The sequence below is a fragment of the Merops nubicus genome, unplaced genomic scaffold (assembly GCF_000691845.1).
Source record: "Merops nubicus isolate BGI_N331 unplaced genomic scaffold, ASM69184v1 scaffold783, whole genome shotgun sequence".
Classification (NCBI taxonomy): domain Eukaryota; kingdom Metazoa; phylum Chordata; class Aves; order Coraciiformes; family Meropidae; genus Merops; species Merops nubicus.
This window is the reverse complement of record NW_008599339.1, coordinates 75,799-91,148: the sequence shown is the minus strand read 5'-3', so window position 1 is coordinate 91,148 and position 15,350 is coordinate 75,799. Positions and strand designations below refer to the sequence as shown.

The window sequence follows — 15,350 nt, the reverse complement described above, 5'->3', positions numbered from 1 at the left end:
CAGACGGGGTGTCAGGCCAGTTCCACCTTCACCTCTTCCAAAGGCAGAGCGAGCCAGGGCTCTCCTCCCCCTGGCCGCGGCTGTTCTGTGGATCACCTGAAAGATGCTTCCAGACAGCAGTGCCTCCCTGGTCTGCTTCAAACACAGGCTACGTCTAAGATGCAGAATGAAAGACGTTTTGAGGAAAGACTGCTTAATGTAAATGAAAAGGTTCAGCCCTCATGCCATGCCTGGCACTCATGTGGAGAGAACCAAAATGGTAAAATGAAAAAATAAAATTAAGGCAGTTTACAAAGGGAAACTGACTTCTAACACCTCAAAAATCAAGGAACTTCTCAAAAACACAAACACAAGGGGAGGTGGTTCTCCCTCCCGTGGGTTAAGACTTGACTTGCTTTCTCAGGTGCAAGCACTCAAACCAGCAGTTTTAAAAACCACAGCCGAAGAGAAGCAGAATTCTCAGCACTCCAGGTGACCCAAACAACATGTACATTGGTGTTTCAGATAGGAGGAGAAGCAGGTAAAGAACTAAAAAGATCCGTTCGGTATTAAAACTTGTGCAAAAATAGCAAGTGAAAAAAAAAAATGAAACCACATGTAAGCAAACATCTTAGGCAAGATCATCAGAGCAGTGGAACCCCCCCTGCTTCGTACTCAGTAGTATTTTTCTTTAAAGTAAGGCAATAATAAAATGAACATGCAGGCAATGAGGTGTTGGATCTGCATGTTTGAGATGACAGATACAAAAACATGAGAGTTGTTTACAAAAGGTGTAAACGCCATCGGTAATTTCAGGAAGGTTGGTGATCCTATTAAGGAAAATGTTAAAGCTTCTAGGAAGGGGGCTGTAGTTCAATTCTTTGGCAGTAGTGGTTTTATTTAGGCTAACAGAAGCATTACGAATATGCACATGTGGGTTCTCAGTTGGGAAACATCTCCTGGGACCATTGTTTAGCTGATGCTGAGCTGTGCAAATCCTATAAGTTTGCCATCGTCGGGAATATCTGAGCCTTCCACACCAGATGCCTGAAACACAAGGAACAGAGATCCAAATAGCAACACACACACCCTGCCCTCCAACACACCACCACGGGATTCATCTGCCCTTCTTTCCCCTCTCCTACCCCACCTTCCTTTAGTTTTAGCTCTCTTCTTTTGCCCCCCTGCTTCACTTCCTCACTTCCCGCTCAGAGACAATGTACCTGGACCCTCCCCATGCTCCTCCTCCAAAAAGAAGCTGGTGGTATTTCTTAACCCACCCTGAAGTATTTCTGCCCTTTCTGGCCAAGTAATTCCAAGCCTTGAAAATACCCTTTTGTAATATTTTGATGTGCCTGTTAGGCAGGAGAAGGGAATTAGCACATCAGCTCACACATCAGAGGACACAAGCAGGGAGCCTGCATCGCCTACTGTTAGACAACCAGGAGGAAGCTTTGGGAAAAAGAGGAAGATTTAGAGTGCCTGCATTAGATGCCCACAGTAAACACCACAGGCATCAACATGCAATGCCCTCTTCTTTGCAAGTGACAGCTTGTTCAATTAGGAACAGGAATAAATACCAGTTTGAAGGTGACAGATCTGTTTGCTTGGGGCTCTTCCACAATTTTCTGCAAATTAGCAGCAACTGAAATCACACACACAAAAAAAGAAAGGACAAATATTAGGACAGGCTGAAGAGAAACATCCCAAACTCATTAAGCCTCATTTTATTACTCAACAAACTTAGAACTCTTAAAAATGATAAGCAAGTTTAGATCTCCATTAGTTTAAAGCTTTAGGTTTAAGTGGATTGAGTCTGTGAAAATGCTGAAGTTTGTTACTATGCCTTTTTTTGGAGGTAGCTATTTTCTCCTGGATGTGGTGGGATTAGTGGTAATAACCTGCCCACCTGCAGCTGGAAATCCAGTGAATTTTGCACCAGCAGCTTTTCCAGATGCTGCAGCCTGTGTATGAGGAACAGCTTTGCTTGCCGTAGTCAAAACACAAAGGCAGTGCTGGCGGTTTCAAAGTCTCACCCACTGCACAGAAGGGGACACTTATTTAGCAAACTGTGGCTCGAGGTAGCTGTCCATCTGGCTGCTCAGCCCCACACAATGTGCACCTCACACTGCCTCAGCCCTGCTTCAAACAAAGCAGCCTGGATGTTCCCAGTCCCAGAGCTCTCCTGTGCAGGACCTGGGAGCAGCACGGGCTCTGGCAGCAGTTTGGCAAGATGTCAGATGAGAATGGGTTAGCTAATGCACCCATTAGCCTTCAGTTTTTAGTACAAGGAACATTTGCTGCATAATGTTTCCAACTAGATCATATTTTTCCATGCTGGGGGCTGCCTCAACGTGCTGGCACAGAACTATCAGCAGAAAACTAACACCAGTTTTGTAGAGCCAGCAGGGTAGAGAACCAAGGCCACAGCAAGCTCACCTAGTACCCACTGATCAGATCATTATAAAGATGCAAAAAATGACTGAAATGGTTGGAGGAAAAAAAAAAAAGTAATTACCTATTACCAGATCTCTGCCATCAACAAGACCTGCTGAAATGAGCTCTTGAGACACACCATCAGCAGTATCTGTTGGGGAAAAAACCAAGAGCCAGTCACCACATAATAGAAATTGTCCCATTGGTGAAGGGACCACACAAACTAAAGGAGCTTGTACAAAGCAAAGAGCAAAAGTGTTGTGTGTACAGGACAGATATTTGTGTGCACCCCAGGCAGTCAGCCAGCTCTGAGCTGTGCTGTCAAACTCCAAGTTGGAATCCATTGAGAGGCTGCACTTTGGGCATATCCATGAACAGTTTTACAAGCAGGGTCTTCTCAACAGCAATGCTCCAAGCCCAACCACAAGGCAAGCCTTTTAGAAGGCACTATGGACACTCACAAAGGGTTTCCACACACAGCACCAAACACCAAACTTCCCCTTCACACACAGGAATCTCCCACCAGCTCACCTCTCCCTGGGGTAAATTCAAATCGAATATCATTAAGCTCTTTTTTTGAATTCCTGTGGAAAGAAGAAAAGAGGTGGTTTCATTGCACTGTTCAGTGCCCCAAACAAAGGGCTGCCACCCAATAATCAGTCTGTGAAGAGAAGTGAATTCATTGCACCCTTCCCCTTCAAAGGGCAGACACTAGCCACCCAGATGTGCATCTGAAGCAGGGCTCTTAGCACAGTCTGCCTCTCAACCCGACAGAGCCCGAGTGGACCAAAGTCCAGGATAAGTGAGTTCCTGAATAATCAGATGGTCCAGCACAAGGTCAGAACCCCTGGATCCCTGTTCCCCTTCAGGGAACCCAGCTCATTCCTCCTTCCCATCCTGTTAGAGTTTAGGAATATTCATACACATATTAAAATCTCTTTCAGTCTACAGTCATTGCCAAACTGAAGAGGTGGAATAATTCGGTGGGTCACAGCTGTAGAAGAGTGGATGAAATCCAACCTGACAAACAACACAGAATCACCACCCTTTTAGTTAAAAGGCAGGTGGCAGGATGAACTACAGCTGTCTTTCAATGTCTCTCTCTACAAAAGCTCACTTTGACAGAACAGGTCAGGTTTGTGTCCTTACCTTAACCTTAGTACAAGGCTGATGGGGACTTTCGTATCTTCCTGTACCGGGGCTGCAGCAGGGGCAGGTGGGGCCTGCAACAGCATGACATGATTTTAAAGCAGATCAGCACTTCCTTTCTTTGGTTTTAAAACTAGAGATAACCTTTATCAACTACAAATCAAAGTTTAACTCACAGTGGAATCATGACACTACAATGAAAAAAGACAACAGACTAATGAGACAGGAGAACTTCATGCTTAAATAGTAACCCAGGAGCTTCTCTTTACAATTGTCTTGGAAAGTGTAAAAGCTACACGACTTTGAGCAATGTCAAAGTTCCAGGAGACTTCAGAAGTGCTTAATGTAAAAAGACTGCTTGCTTTGCATCAAAACTTCAGGTTTTGGGGCACTCATGACAGCTTCAAGAGCTCCTGTGTTTTAAACCCTGCCCCGAGAAGGGGGCAGTACCCACTTGTGAAGAGTACCTAGGAAATAATTTAATTGGCAGGTTGGCATATACCCTCAGCTACTTTTGTGTGAACTCAAAGGCTTTAAAGAGCTTGTAAGAGCTTTTGTAAAGAGTTTAAAAGAGCACCTAGCAGCAATTTTACAGCTGCCTATTTTCACTTCTAAATTACTTCTGAGTAATTATTGGAATGTGTAATCAAAGCATGTTAAATTGGTCAGCAGATTTCCAATAGGAAAGATCCAGGAGGTGTCCATCTTTACAGCACTTGTGATACTTCCAGTAAAAGGCTAATTGTTAATCAGTCTTCACCAAAAAAAAGCCCAAACAAAACAGAGAAGGGTCAATCACTCTTCCACTGCACAAGTCACCTGTATTGCACATGCTGAGGCAGGGACTTTAAACCTACAGTAAAAAGACAGACACAATGCTAGGCTGATCATTTAGGCCCAGAAGTCCTGACCAAGTTTTTTCATCTAGGTTACTTGGTTCTTTATGAGACAAAAACCAAAAACCTTTAAGTTAAATATTTTGTTCCATCTGTTGATGCTCTTGTGTCAGCAATGCAGCTCAGAGCTGCTGATCACAATCTTGTTTCTGTTGAAGCTGAGAGCTTAACCAGGTCAGTGAAAACAAACATGGGTTCACAGTGAAGCCCAGAGGTCTGCAAAACAGTAACCAATGAGCTACATGGACTAGAGGAGAGCTATAAAGAATAACAGACAGATAAAGAGCTGTAAGGAAGAACATACTGACATCAAAGAGCTATAGAAGAAGAACATACTGACATAGAGCCATAAAGAAGAAGTCAGTGAAAACAAACATGGGTTCACAGTGAAGCCCAGAGGTCGGCAAAACAGTAACCAATGAGCTACATGGACTAGAGGAGAGCTATAAAGAATAACAGACAGATAAAGAGCTGTAAGGAAGAACATACTGACATCAAAGAGCTATAAAAGAACATACTGACACAGAGCCACAAAGAAGAACACACTGACACAACAGTATTGAAGTTCACTTTAGAACAATCTACCAACAGAAAAGCTGTTGGGCACTAATGGCAGGGAGCAGGAGACTCTGCTAGAGCAAATCGACTGAGACCAACACCACTACTTCTATTTTACCAAATAGAGTCCTGGCCTTCACTGCTGCTGGCGTTTCAACTGCTGCATAAAATTCAGGGATTAAACACTGGCCCTTTTTCAAGAGATCTGAATGGGTTTAAGTATTAAAGCTACATTTAAGGTGGCCAAGAATGTGTCAGAGCCCAACTCCACCAATTCCATTTAACGACTCATGCACTGCCTTTAGTGGTTTTGTGCACAGACCATGAGCTGGCTGCAGTGAAGGGTCCCACCTATCCTTCTGCAGTCTTTAAAATAATGAAACATTTCTAGGAAGGAAAAACTCTAAGAGTTATTTTCTGACCAACGCTGCCAAGTCTTTTCCCCTGGGGTCTGCCCAAGGTGATGGTAGCTCAGCCCCATCCAACAGTGACAGCCTCTCCCCACCAACAAACGTGGACTTGGGTGTTTTTTATAAAAAGAGGTGTCACCAAGCAGGAGTCTGGCAGGTGCTCTAGCCCAGCAAGCCACAAGACACGTTACAAGTGACTCATAATGATTTGGGTTGGCCATTTTTCTTTTTAACACAATTCAGAGCTCTTCCCTGACTTTGCTGTTCCTGCCTACCTGACCTATACCCCCTACACTTTGGGGTGATGTAGCTAAGAATCAAACAAGCTCATCAAGCTTCCACATGCCCTGAACTTCCCCTCCAAGGTCCATTCTCCTCTCTCTACTTGAAATGGAAGCGTCTGAAAGCACCACAAGGTTCAAAGCTTCCCAAAGATGGGGTTTCTCCACTAGTTTTTGTCTGCTACATGGACAGTTTTAATCTAGGCCTCCTGGCTCTCCTCTTGAGGTCTGGAGAACTTGCACGTTTCTTCCTCTCACTTTTCTCTCCACTCTCATCCCCTCAGTGCCAGCAGTGCTGAGATACACAATCAGAGCCTGTTTGTGATGCACCTTAAACATCAGGAGCAAGCAACTGCCACTTAAATGACACTGTTTCTTTTTGCTTACCTTTAACCCTGCCCCAAGCCACAGTCCACTCCCTAAACAGTGTAAAGAGGCATTGCCCCCCCACCGAATAAGAATGAAAATACTCCACACCTGGCCACTGTCACTTCTGCATAAGCAGCAGCACTAAATCAACTCCAGAGAAGCAACTTTCATGGCTTCAGACCGTTCTAGCACATCTGGAATAGAAGAGCTAAGTGCAAAGCTGAAGGCTGGTACAAGGGGTTTCTGCTCTTACCTGGGCTGCTGCTGGGGCTGCTGGAGGAGCCTGGCTAGGTGGAGGTACAGCAGTTTGAGGTTGTGCAGGTACTTGTCCTGCAGCCTGAGGTAGTTGAGTAGGTGCCTGTGCTGGAGCATTGAGTGAAGGACCTGGAGGCTCAGCTGATGGGAATAGCTGCAAGCAAAAAAAGTGTTTTAACGAGAAAAGGAACTCAAGAGTTCTGACTCAAGCAGCAACTTTCCAAGAAGTCCTTGTTTGCCACTAAGAGACATTCAATGCCAAGTGCATTCCCAGGCCTCCAGGACACCAAGATTGATCTCAAGTTAGTGTTCAAGGGGTTTGATGTGTCCTTAAGTCCAGAAACCCCTTCTGTCCAAATATTTGCAGTTTTACTCACCAGTAAAGAAGGAAAAGAAACCAAGATAGCAGCATGACTGTGGATCTTGGACAAAAATTACATGCTGCAGCTAGCAAGCCTGGATGCACAGAGATCTTGTCCTAGCTCAGAGAGCACCCTATCCTTTAGCTTCCCTGTTCTTGGAATCCAGTCCTATTTATTTTCCAAGAAGTCATTCAGTCACAGCAGAGCAACTCTGCTTTGGCTTGTAGTTCCTTTCAGGGAACACAACCTAGCAAAGCATTAAGATAACTATCAGCAACTTATCCACTTGTAAAACAAATGTCAGAGTCAGAGCAATCTGGATATTCAGCTGAAAAGTGAATTCAGAGCTTAAGTTCTTTGAAACACACAAGACAAGACCATTTAGAATTGGACTTACTAAAGGTAGTCCCTTGCAAAAAAGAAAAAGTATCATATGGACTTTGAAGGTGGGGGAAGTGAGTTAAATGGAAGTTTAACTTTATTTAGCTCTTGTGTTATTCAGAAAAGAGAAACTGATTTTGGCACAGTACCCAACAAACTGTAAGCTCAATGGCACTTCTTCAGTGTGCCCTCCAACTTACTCTGCTAAATTGTAGAAAACATTAATCACCTTGAATATTGGAAACCTGGCCAGCAGATCTCCAAATCACAAAATATATTAAGGTATGTATAAATACAATGGGGAAATTCATCCCACAGGGATTTTGGTTTCCAGCTTTTTCTTTTAATTTGGAGTTTATGTCAAATGATAGTGGTAGAACTGTAGTCTTTAAGATCTCCCTTTCTAATTAATTCTTGGAAACAGAAGAAGGAAGAACAAGACAGTCTAACCCAAGAATAATTTCTAGGAGACACCTCTGTTTATCTTTCTACACAAGCAGGGAAAAGAAAGGCACGTTCTCTAGCAGATAAGCAGGCTCTATCATGCAAAGATATGATATACTAATATTTCTAATGTAAAAAACATACAACAGAATTGAAGGCAGATTATAAAGCGCACTTGAAGTTTGTCTGCTATCAAAGATTACTACAACTTTATTTGATGGTTCTGAGCACAGGTTCCAAAGCAGTGAATTAGACTATGTAAAACAGACATTTTAGAATTGTGTTGTGTTGTGTAACACTGCTGTTCTGCTTCAGATTATTCCTGTGACCAATTCATTATCTTACAACATAGTCACTTTTGCCATTGCAAGTAAAATTGAAAAGATACACACCAAATTTACCTCAGGAAGACCTCTTGGCATTACACAGTCTATGATTACAAAGCCTATGAAGGTTTTCAACCAGAGTTCAGCTAAACAGCAACTTCTACTTCACACTATTGTTTTCAAAGGCTAATAAAAACATGTTCCTCAAAACAACAGCAGTAACCAGGAGTCATTTTGAAAAACCATTTGCAATTACAACTTACCTCGGAATTCTGTAGAGGTTCTTTCACTCTGGGAGACTGAAAGAGAGAAAATACTGTCAGTGCCTAGACAAGAGTAAAACTTACAGACTAGAGGGACTTGTCAGAACCACACTGGACGTAAGGAATCCACATCATGTCTTTCAAGTTACATACTTGTATTAAGATGCATAATAAAAGGGACACCACACAACTTGTTGGCAACCTAATCCTAGCACCCAGAAACAGGCACACAACTGCCTGAGCTGCTGTCACTGTTCACCACCAGCAAAATCCAGGAAAGTGCAGTCAAAGCAATGCCACTGATCTCTGCCTATCAGTAAAACAAAGATAACTCCCATGAGCTACTTCATGTGGGCAGGAAGAAAGGCCAAGTACTCCTGGAAAGCCCTGCAATTAAGAAAGTCTGCAGACTTCTAACAGGTCCATTAACATGTGGAGATGGCTTGACAGGTGGGGTGGTTTGAGCATGCTGAGATTAAAAGAATAATTTCCTTCACATAATGGTCTAACAGACAGGTTGTGATTAAGACAGTACAAGTTGACCCAGATCATGCATTAACCAATGGCACTACCTTAACAACTGCAGAGCAGAGCCATTTTTTAACATATGATCCAGAGGCTTCTCAGGAGAGAAGGTTAAAAAGTCTTATTCTCAGACCAGCAAGTTGCACAAAGCCCTCTGGAGAGGAGGAGAAGGAACAGTTCCCTCACAGTGACTATGTGCAGCCAGTGCCAGGAAAAAAGTCATGCAGCTGGAAAGGTAAGGCCTGAAATCCATCTCAAAATGCTGATTCTTTCCTTGACAGCTACCAGCCAAAATGAAAAATGTGGCGTTGCTCCTAGAAATAAACAGCCATGCTCCACATCTTCAGGCCACAGCTGCAGCACTGCCCTTCCAGGCACAAAGTTCATATCCAAGAGTACCCAGATGCCTCAAGGAAGAACTCAAAAGGAGCCTGACTGATAGATCAGTGTGCCAGACACTGCAGACAAGCATGGAGACACTGGCCCTGTCCCACAGCTAACAACTAACCCAGATAAATGGCAAACAGAAGTAAAGGAAAGAAAAAACATGAACAGAGACTGAAAGCTAACAGGATAAACATTAAAAAAAATTTATCTAATTCAGGCACAAATAGGATGACCTTTGGAGATGTGTTAGAATATATTAGTTCTAACTGACTGTTGCTTGTGTAACCAGAGATGTGAGCAAGCAGTGGAGTGTGACCACATGGCCACTGCACAGGTTTATTGAGAACGGAAGGTGAATGATTTAAGAGTCCAGGCAGCAACATACAAACTCTTTTCCTCTGTGTAGATGCTTTTACACAGGTTAATACTTCAGTATTTTAGCAAATTAAGTCAATCTGCAAGGCATCCCTCTGCTTTAAGGCTGATAGCAATAAAATGCAGGTACAGATGGAATCACAGAATGGTTTGGGTTGGAAAGGACCTGCAAAGATCATCTACATAGAAGGTGACACCTAGTTAACAGGAGTCATTCTAATCTACAACTTGGTTAAACGTGCAGAGGGATTACAGACAGGTGGAGTTTATACTCTGAAATATGGCCAAAAACACAGGATAAACACTAGCCCACCATGACACCACTGTATTCATGGCAAACTGACAGTTTGGATACAAGTCTTAAAACTGCTTCAGAAGGGATGAAGTGCAGGAGAGGGACAAGGCTTCCTGTCCTTTCAGCTTTGGGTAGAAGGAAATGACCCAAAAGCTCTGCAGGGGAAAGACATCCAGGGCAGGAGTCAAGTACCCAGGCTGACACGTGGTGAGGTCTAAGATCCCTTCCAGCCCAAACCATTCCACGATCCTATGAAAGCCACAAGTTTCCTAAAGTTCTGTGTTATGTCTACACAGGGTGCCTCCAGAACAGCAATATACACCTACATTTAGGACACTGAATTGAGACCTTCTACTCCAAAACCCATCCTAAAAGTTTCTTGAACAGGAGACCCAGAGGTAAATGTCAAGCACAGCCCAAATTAGTGATCAGAACAGACAGCAGTACAAGGATATGTGCCAAAGCTTCAAGAAAAAAAAAAAAAAGTCTTAAGAAAGAGCTTGCAAATGTGTGTGCCCATCTGCTTTTTTCTGCATAAAAGGAATGAAACAGGTAAGTACTGTTCCAAACACAGTAAACAGTGTTAAGTCATAGTACCCTGAGCTTTAGGACAAGAGAGAACAAGTTCTAAGTAATATCTGAAATACAGTTTGGTTATTTTACAATATTGCCTCCTAAAATTTCATTCTACTTTAAGCTACAAAAGGAATTTTGAATATTTCAGCTCATAAAGCATCAAGAATTTCAGCAGCAGCCATCTGGTACCAAGAGATCCCCCCTGACTATGTAAGATGAAGCTGGCTACAGTAAACTCTTTTAAAAGTCACAATAGTTGCTGCCACAAAGTATGGAATTATTATATCATTAACAGCCTTTAAAAACCCCAAGCATTTCAAAGAATGGTAAAAAGATGCAAAATCTTGCATTTAGTATTTAATTGTCTATACAGAACACCAGCAGAAGGAAGATCAATGAAAGAGAAATGAGAAAAGTTAGTTGTAAAGGGATAAATGCTTCAAACCAATATTGCTTTTTTTTAAACCCTTTCATTTTGAAAAGATTCCATAAAGAATCCAAAGAGAAATGAGAAAAGTTAAAGTTGTAAAGGGATAAATGCTTCAAACCAATATTGCTTTTTTTTTTTTACCCCTTTCATTTTGAAAAGATTCCTCAAAGAATCCTTCCCTGCCTCACTAATTCAATTACAGAATGATTAAAACATGTAAGACCACTTCAGGTTATGTGAAAAGGGAACAGGCAAGTCATCACAGCCAAAATCCACACTGCTGACCACGGGGGAAGACAATTTGGGAATTTATTGTCACCTCGTAGTTGATCAGTCCACATTATTCCTGTGCTTCTGGGGGTTATCCTGGGTTTGGGCTTTTTTGTGTATGTGTTAGAAGAGAGGAAGGTGGTTTTTGAAGGATTTTCAAGTGCGAGACCAATCACTCCTTGTGACTTCAGGGATGCTGTAACATTTTCTGCTAGGACTAACTGACTTCAGTGTAACTGAGAGGAGAGAACCAGGGCCCCTGTGTTTGAGGTATCAGCTATAACCACAGGCCCTGTTGACTGCAGCTCCAGCCTGGAGAGGGCAGGAGGACAAAAAACCCTCTCCTGACACTTCCAGAAGAATCTCAAACAGTCAGCACCCTTAAAAACAAAGAGAATATCCTAGCTCAAGTGAATGAGTGTGCTGAGCTGGGAGCAGACCATTGGAATTCCTGTTCCAAATTATGCTCAACACGCCTGAACACAACCCAGCCGTGCCCCAGAATGACACAAAAGAGAGCAGTACAATTTCCTCAACCTTCAGTCTGCTTCCCCTACAAACTCAAGGGGAGGGATTATAACTTACTGTGTTATCACACTTCAGGCCACAGGGATCCCAGGGATGTTTAGACATACACAGAAAACAAAACAGAGACAGTAGAGCTACTGGAGTTTGAGGACCCACCCTGAGCTGTGAAATTGCTGCTCTGCCTTCCTCACTTTCTTCATCTAGTTCATCATCACTCCATTCCCAGCCACCATCTTCAGTCTTATGAAGACGCCCGCTGGAACCTGGAACTCTCCGGAATCCTTCGGCACAAAGGCACAAAGGCACAAAGGCAGAAAGCTGATGTGTCAAGCAGACAGTTTCTGCAGTTGATCTTTTTAGGAGAAATAGCACAAGAGCACTGCAGGTTGCATCACCTGCCAGGGTGCTAGAGACCTTCATTGAGATATCTAAGATACCTCTGTATCTAGAAAGTGCTGTGCTGCAATAGTTCTTGTTAAAGATGTGAACAACAGCATAAAAAAAACGACTAGGCTTGTAACAGCAAGAGCCCAGAAGGTTTGGGGTACCTTTTTAGATCTTTCAGTTATTGTTGGTGCTCTCTGCAACATCTTCTCTTGTAAAAATTCCTTATTCTGCAAAAGAGAAAATACCAAACATTTGCATTGCTGAAAAAGCCCTTTGATTCCTTCAGTGTATCTGACAAAGAAACTGTGAAGCTATTTCTAGCAGCAAGTGTTTCACACGTTTCATCCCCATTCCCCCCCAAGATGCTAACCACTTTCTCCCTTTGGCCTACAGCATGTGATGCTTCACCCTGAACACCCTTCTCAGCTAGCAGTGGCACTTCCCCTGTGCAAAGGGATATGGGATTAACCATCAAGGAGCTGTATACTATTCTGTCTGATTTACTGGGGAACATGCTTATTACACTGCAGCATCTGATACCCTGCTGAGACACTTGGCACTTTTCCATTTGCAGCTACCAAACCACCTGGATCCAACCCCTTTGTTTCATCTTACCTCTAAATTTATGCCTGTGCAACTGTCCAAGGCAAACCTCAGATGTTGTGCAGGAATCCCTCTCTGCTAGAGTAACAAGACCAAGGAATTGGGGCAATATTCCAACCACTTGGCTGCAGGGGGAGCAGGCCAGGCAAGCACCCTGCCATTAGCACTGGGCTCTGGCTGGGGATTCCACACCACAGGAGGGAGGCTGGACAGCCCTGGGGCCACCTCTGCCCATGAAGCACTCCCAGGAGCTCCCTGTGATGGTTTCTCACACGCAGCACAGGGAGCCTCAAGAAGCACACTCAGTTCCTGACAAGTGTCTCTCAGCATTATCAAAACACATTTTGACCTAAGAAAGACTGTATTTAAATATATGGTTGAAGATGGGTTGTATAGAAGTTGGGCTCTCCTGTCCTCAAGTTGCAGCTGTCAGTTTGGAAGGGGCTGGTGAAGGACAGCCCCTCAGCACTGCCTGTGAACTAGCACATTTTCACTGTGGGTGGCAGCTTAAAGATTGCCTCATTTACACCAGTGTTAATTTTCTATCACCACAGATGCTAATAAGTTACTCTGCAGCAGCTGAAAGAAAGGGTGAAGAGATTTTACACACAATGAAGTATAACATGAACCAGAACTCACATCACCAAACGGAGAAAGGTCAACAATGTGTAAACCATCTTGTCACTTTGGACACCAAGTGTGCCTCCAGACATCAATTAAACTTGTCCTAAAGCAAACTCTTCCCTTTCCTAAACTGGCTCACTCTCCACTTCCTTGGTTGCACTTTCTAGATTTCTGTCAACTTCAAAGGGATGTCCAGCTCCTGTACAGATACCTAGATGGGACTATTTAAGCATCTTAATATGGGAGCTAAAAACTATTTGGATTAATTGGTGATGCTGCTGTGCTATCCCAGGTATCAAAAATCTTTTTGACAGTTTAATCTGCATTCTGCTATAAAACCCATCCATGTATTTTGAACACAAACACACCAAAGAAAAAATAAGCAAATAGAAAACATTTCCTCATTCCCATAGAAATTTAAATTCTCCCTCATATTATTTCTGTCTGTCTCCATCAGTAAGACCTTGAACACTGCACATGCACAAACCTCCAGGCACTAATTACATAAATGCTCACTGGCAATTTGCTTCAAGGCTGGAAATAGGAGTTTCCTACTATTTTCTATCACAGGATCTTCACTTTCCATAAGGCAACACAGGGTGAAATAGTTTCAGGCACCCATCTGCACAGTGGGCCTCATTCACTGCTTTGCATGCAGACTGATTATAGAGTTTACTAAAATATAAGTTACATTTACTGCCACAGAGACCTTTATGGTTGGACAGGCAGCCAGAATGGCACCGTTACAAGAGAAGAAAAAAAACCCCAAAAGCCACTGAAAGACACCGAAATGCTCAAGAATTTCTAGATAATTTCTCTTAATAGCAGCATGCACAGGGAGGTACAGAAGAGGGGTTTCATTCTGTTTGCTCACAATGACCCATTCAATTCGCCCAGCTATGCTGGCCCCGAGTGAAACAGCCCACACTCCTGCCAATAAAGCTGTCACCAGACCCATCACACCTCTGCAAAGCCCTCTGCACAGATCAGCTCAGGAAGGGTTGTCTTACCTTTGCTTTCGTGAAAAATTTGTGTCTTAAGAGCTCTGCTGCTGTCGGCCTGTCAATAAAAACAGATGTAGAAAAGACAGTTATAAGTGCTCCCTTTCAACACAACAGGTTGCTGTAGTTTGTTTTAATGTGACACTTCACAAGGGCATCAGCTTCTCCTGCACAATTCCCCTAAAAATCAGTCAACGTATTCCAAGTAAATTTCACTCCAGCAGTCTTCTCAACATTCAGTGTATTCTGGTCAAAGGATCAAAAGCAGTGAGTAACCTGGGGGAGGAGGGGAGAAGTTGCTCCTATTTTGATGCCAGTTTAAGAGGGTCACAGAAACAATTTGCCCAAAATTGCCATGAAGGATGATCACCTACAGCAGCAGTACAGCACTCACCACGTGCAGGTAACAGAGTTATTTCAGAGGTACTTGATTATATGTGTGTAATTAGTTCTATTAAACACGGGCAGGACGAGCAACCTTTGCTAGGAAAGGAACAAGTACAAACTACTTTCCCCTGTAAGTTACACTGGTAAGTAAGAGAGAACTCTTGGTCAGTTTAAAAGAAGCTTTCTAAAGACTCAGGGCTATAGAAGAAAGTACCAGCACATTGTTCCTGTGTCCCAAGCACAAATACAGGCTGGACTGACAGTATGGACTGAGAGCAGCCCTGAGGAGAAAGACCTGGGGGTGCTGGTTGATATAGAGCCCAACAGGAGCCAACAACGTGTGAGTGTAGCCCAGAAAGTATCCTGGGGTGCATCAAAAGCAGCGTGGCCAGCAGGCTGATGGAAGGGATTCTGCTCCTCTGCTCCACTCTCATGAGACCCCTCCTGGAGTGTTGTGTCCAGCTCTGGAGCCCCCAACACAAGAAAGACATGGACCTGTTGGAGCAGGTGCAGAAATGGGCCAAAGATGATCAGAGGGCTGGAAACCCTCTCCTTTGAGGACAGGCTGAGAGAGCTGAGGTTGTTCAGCCTGCAGAAGAGAGGTCTCTGGGGAGACCTTATTGTGTCCTTCCAGTATCCAAAGGGGGCCCAGAAAAAAGCTGGTGAGGGACTTTTTACAAGAGCTTGTACTGATAGGAGAAGGGGCACTGGGTTCAAACTGGAAGAGGGTAGAATTTAGATTATAAATTAGGAAGAAGTTCTTTGCTGTGAGGGCAGTGAGGTACAGGAACAGGTTTCCCAGGGAAGCTGTGGATGTCCCAACACTGGAAGTGTTCAAGACCAGGCTGGATGG

General features: G+C 43.5%; 1 protein-coding gene across 1 annotated transcript in view; it reads right to left on the bottom strand.

The window, feature by feature from the left end:
• Positions 1–283: 283 nt before the first annotated feature.
• Positions 284–15,350, bottom strand: part of OXSR1 (oxidative stress responsive 1) — a gene marked incomplete at its 5' end in the record, with an annotated part of 77,009 nt that continues 61,942 nt past the window's right edge. The window contains 10 exons of the mRNA XM_008937318.1: positions 284–1,026; positions 1,560–1,624; positions 2,498–2,566; positions 2,947–2,999; positions 3,565–3,638; positions 6,332–6,487; positions 8,110–8,145; positions 11,652–11,773; positions 12,043–12,109; positions 14,120–14,168. Of these exons, the coding sequence (XP_008935566.1) occupies positions 952–1,026; positions 1,560–1,624; positions 2,498–2,566; positions 2,947–2,999; positions 3,565–3,638; positions 6,332–6,487; positions 8,110–8,145; positions 11,652–11,773; positions 12,043–12,109; positions 14,120–14,168 (766 nt within the window). The remainder of the gene's footprint in view (positions 1,027–1,559; positions 1,625–2,497; positions 2,567–2,946; positions 3,000–3,564; positions 3,639–6,331; positions 6,488–8,109; positions 8,146–11,651; positions 11,774–12,042; positions 12,110–14,119; positions 14,169–15,350) is intronic.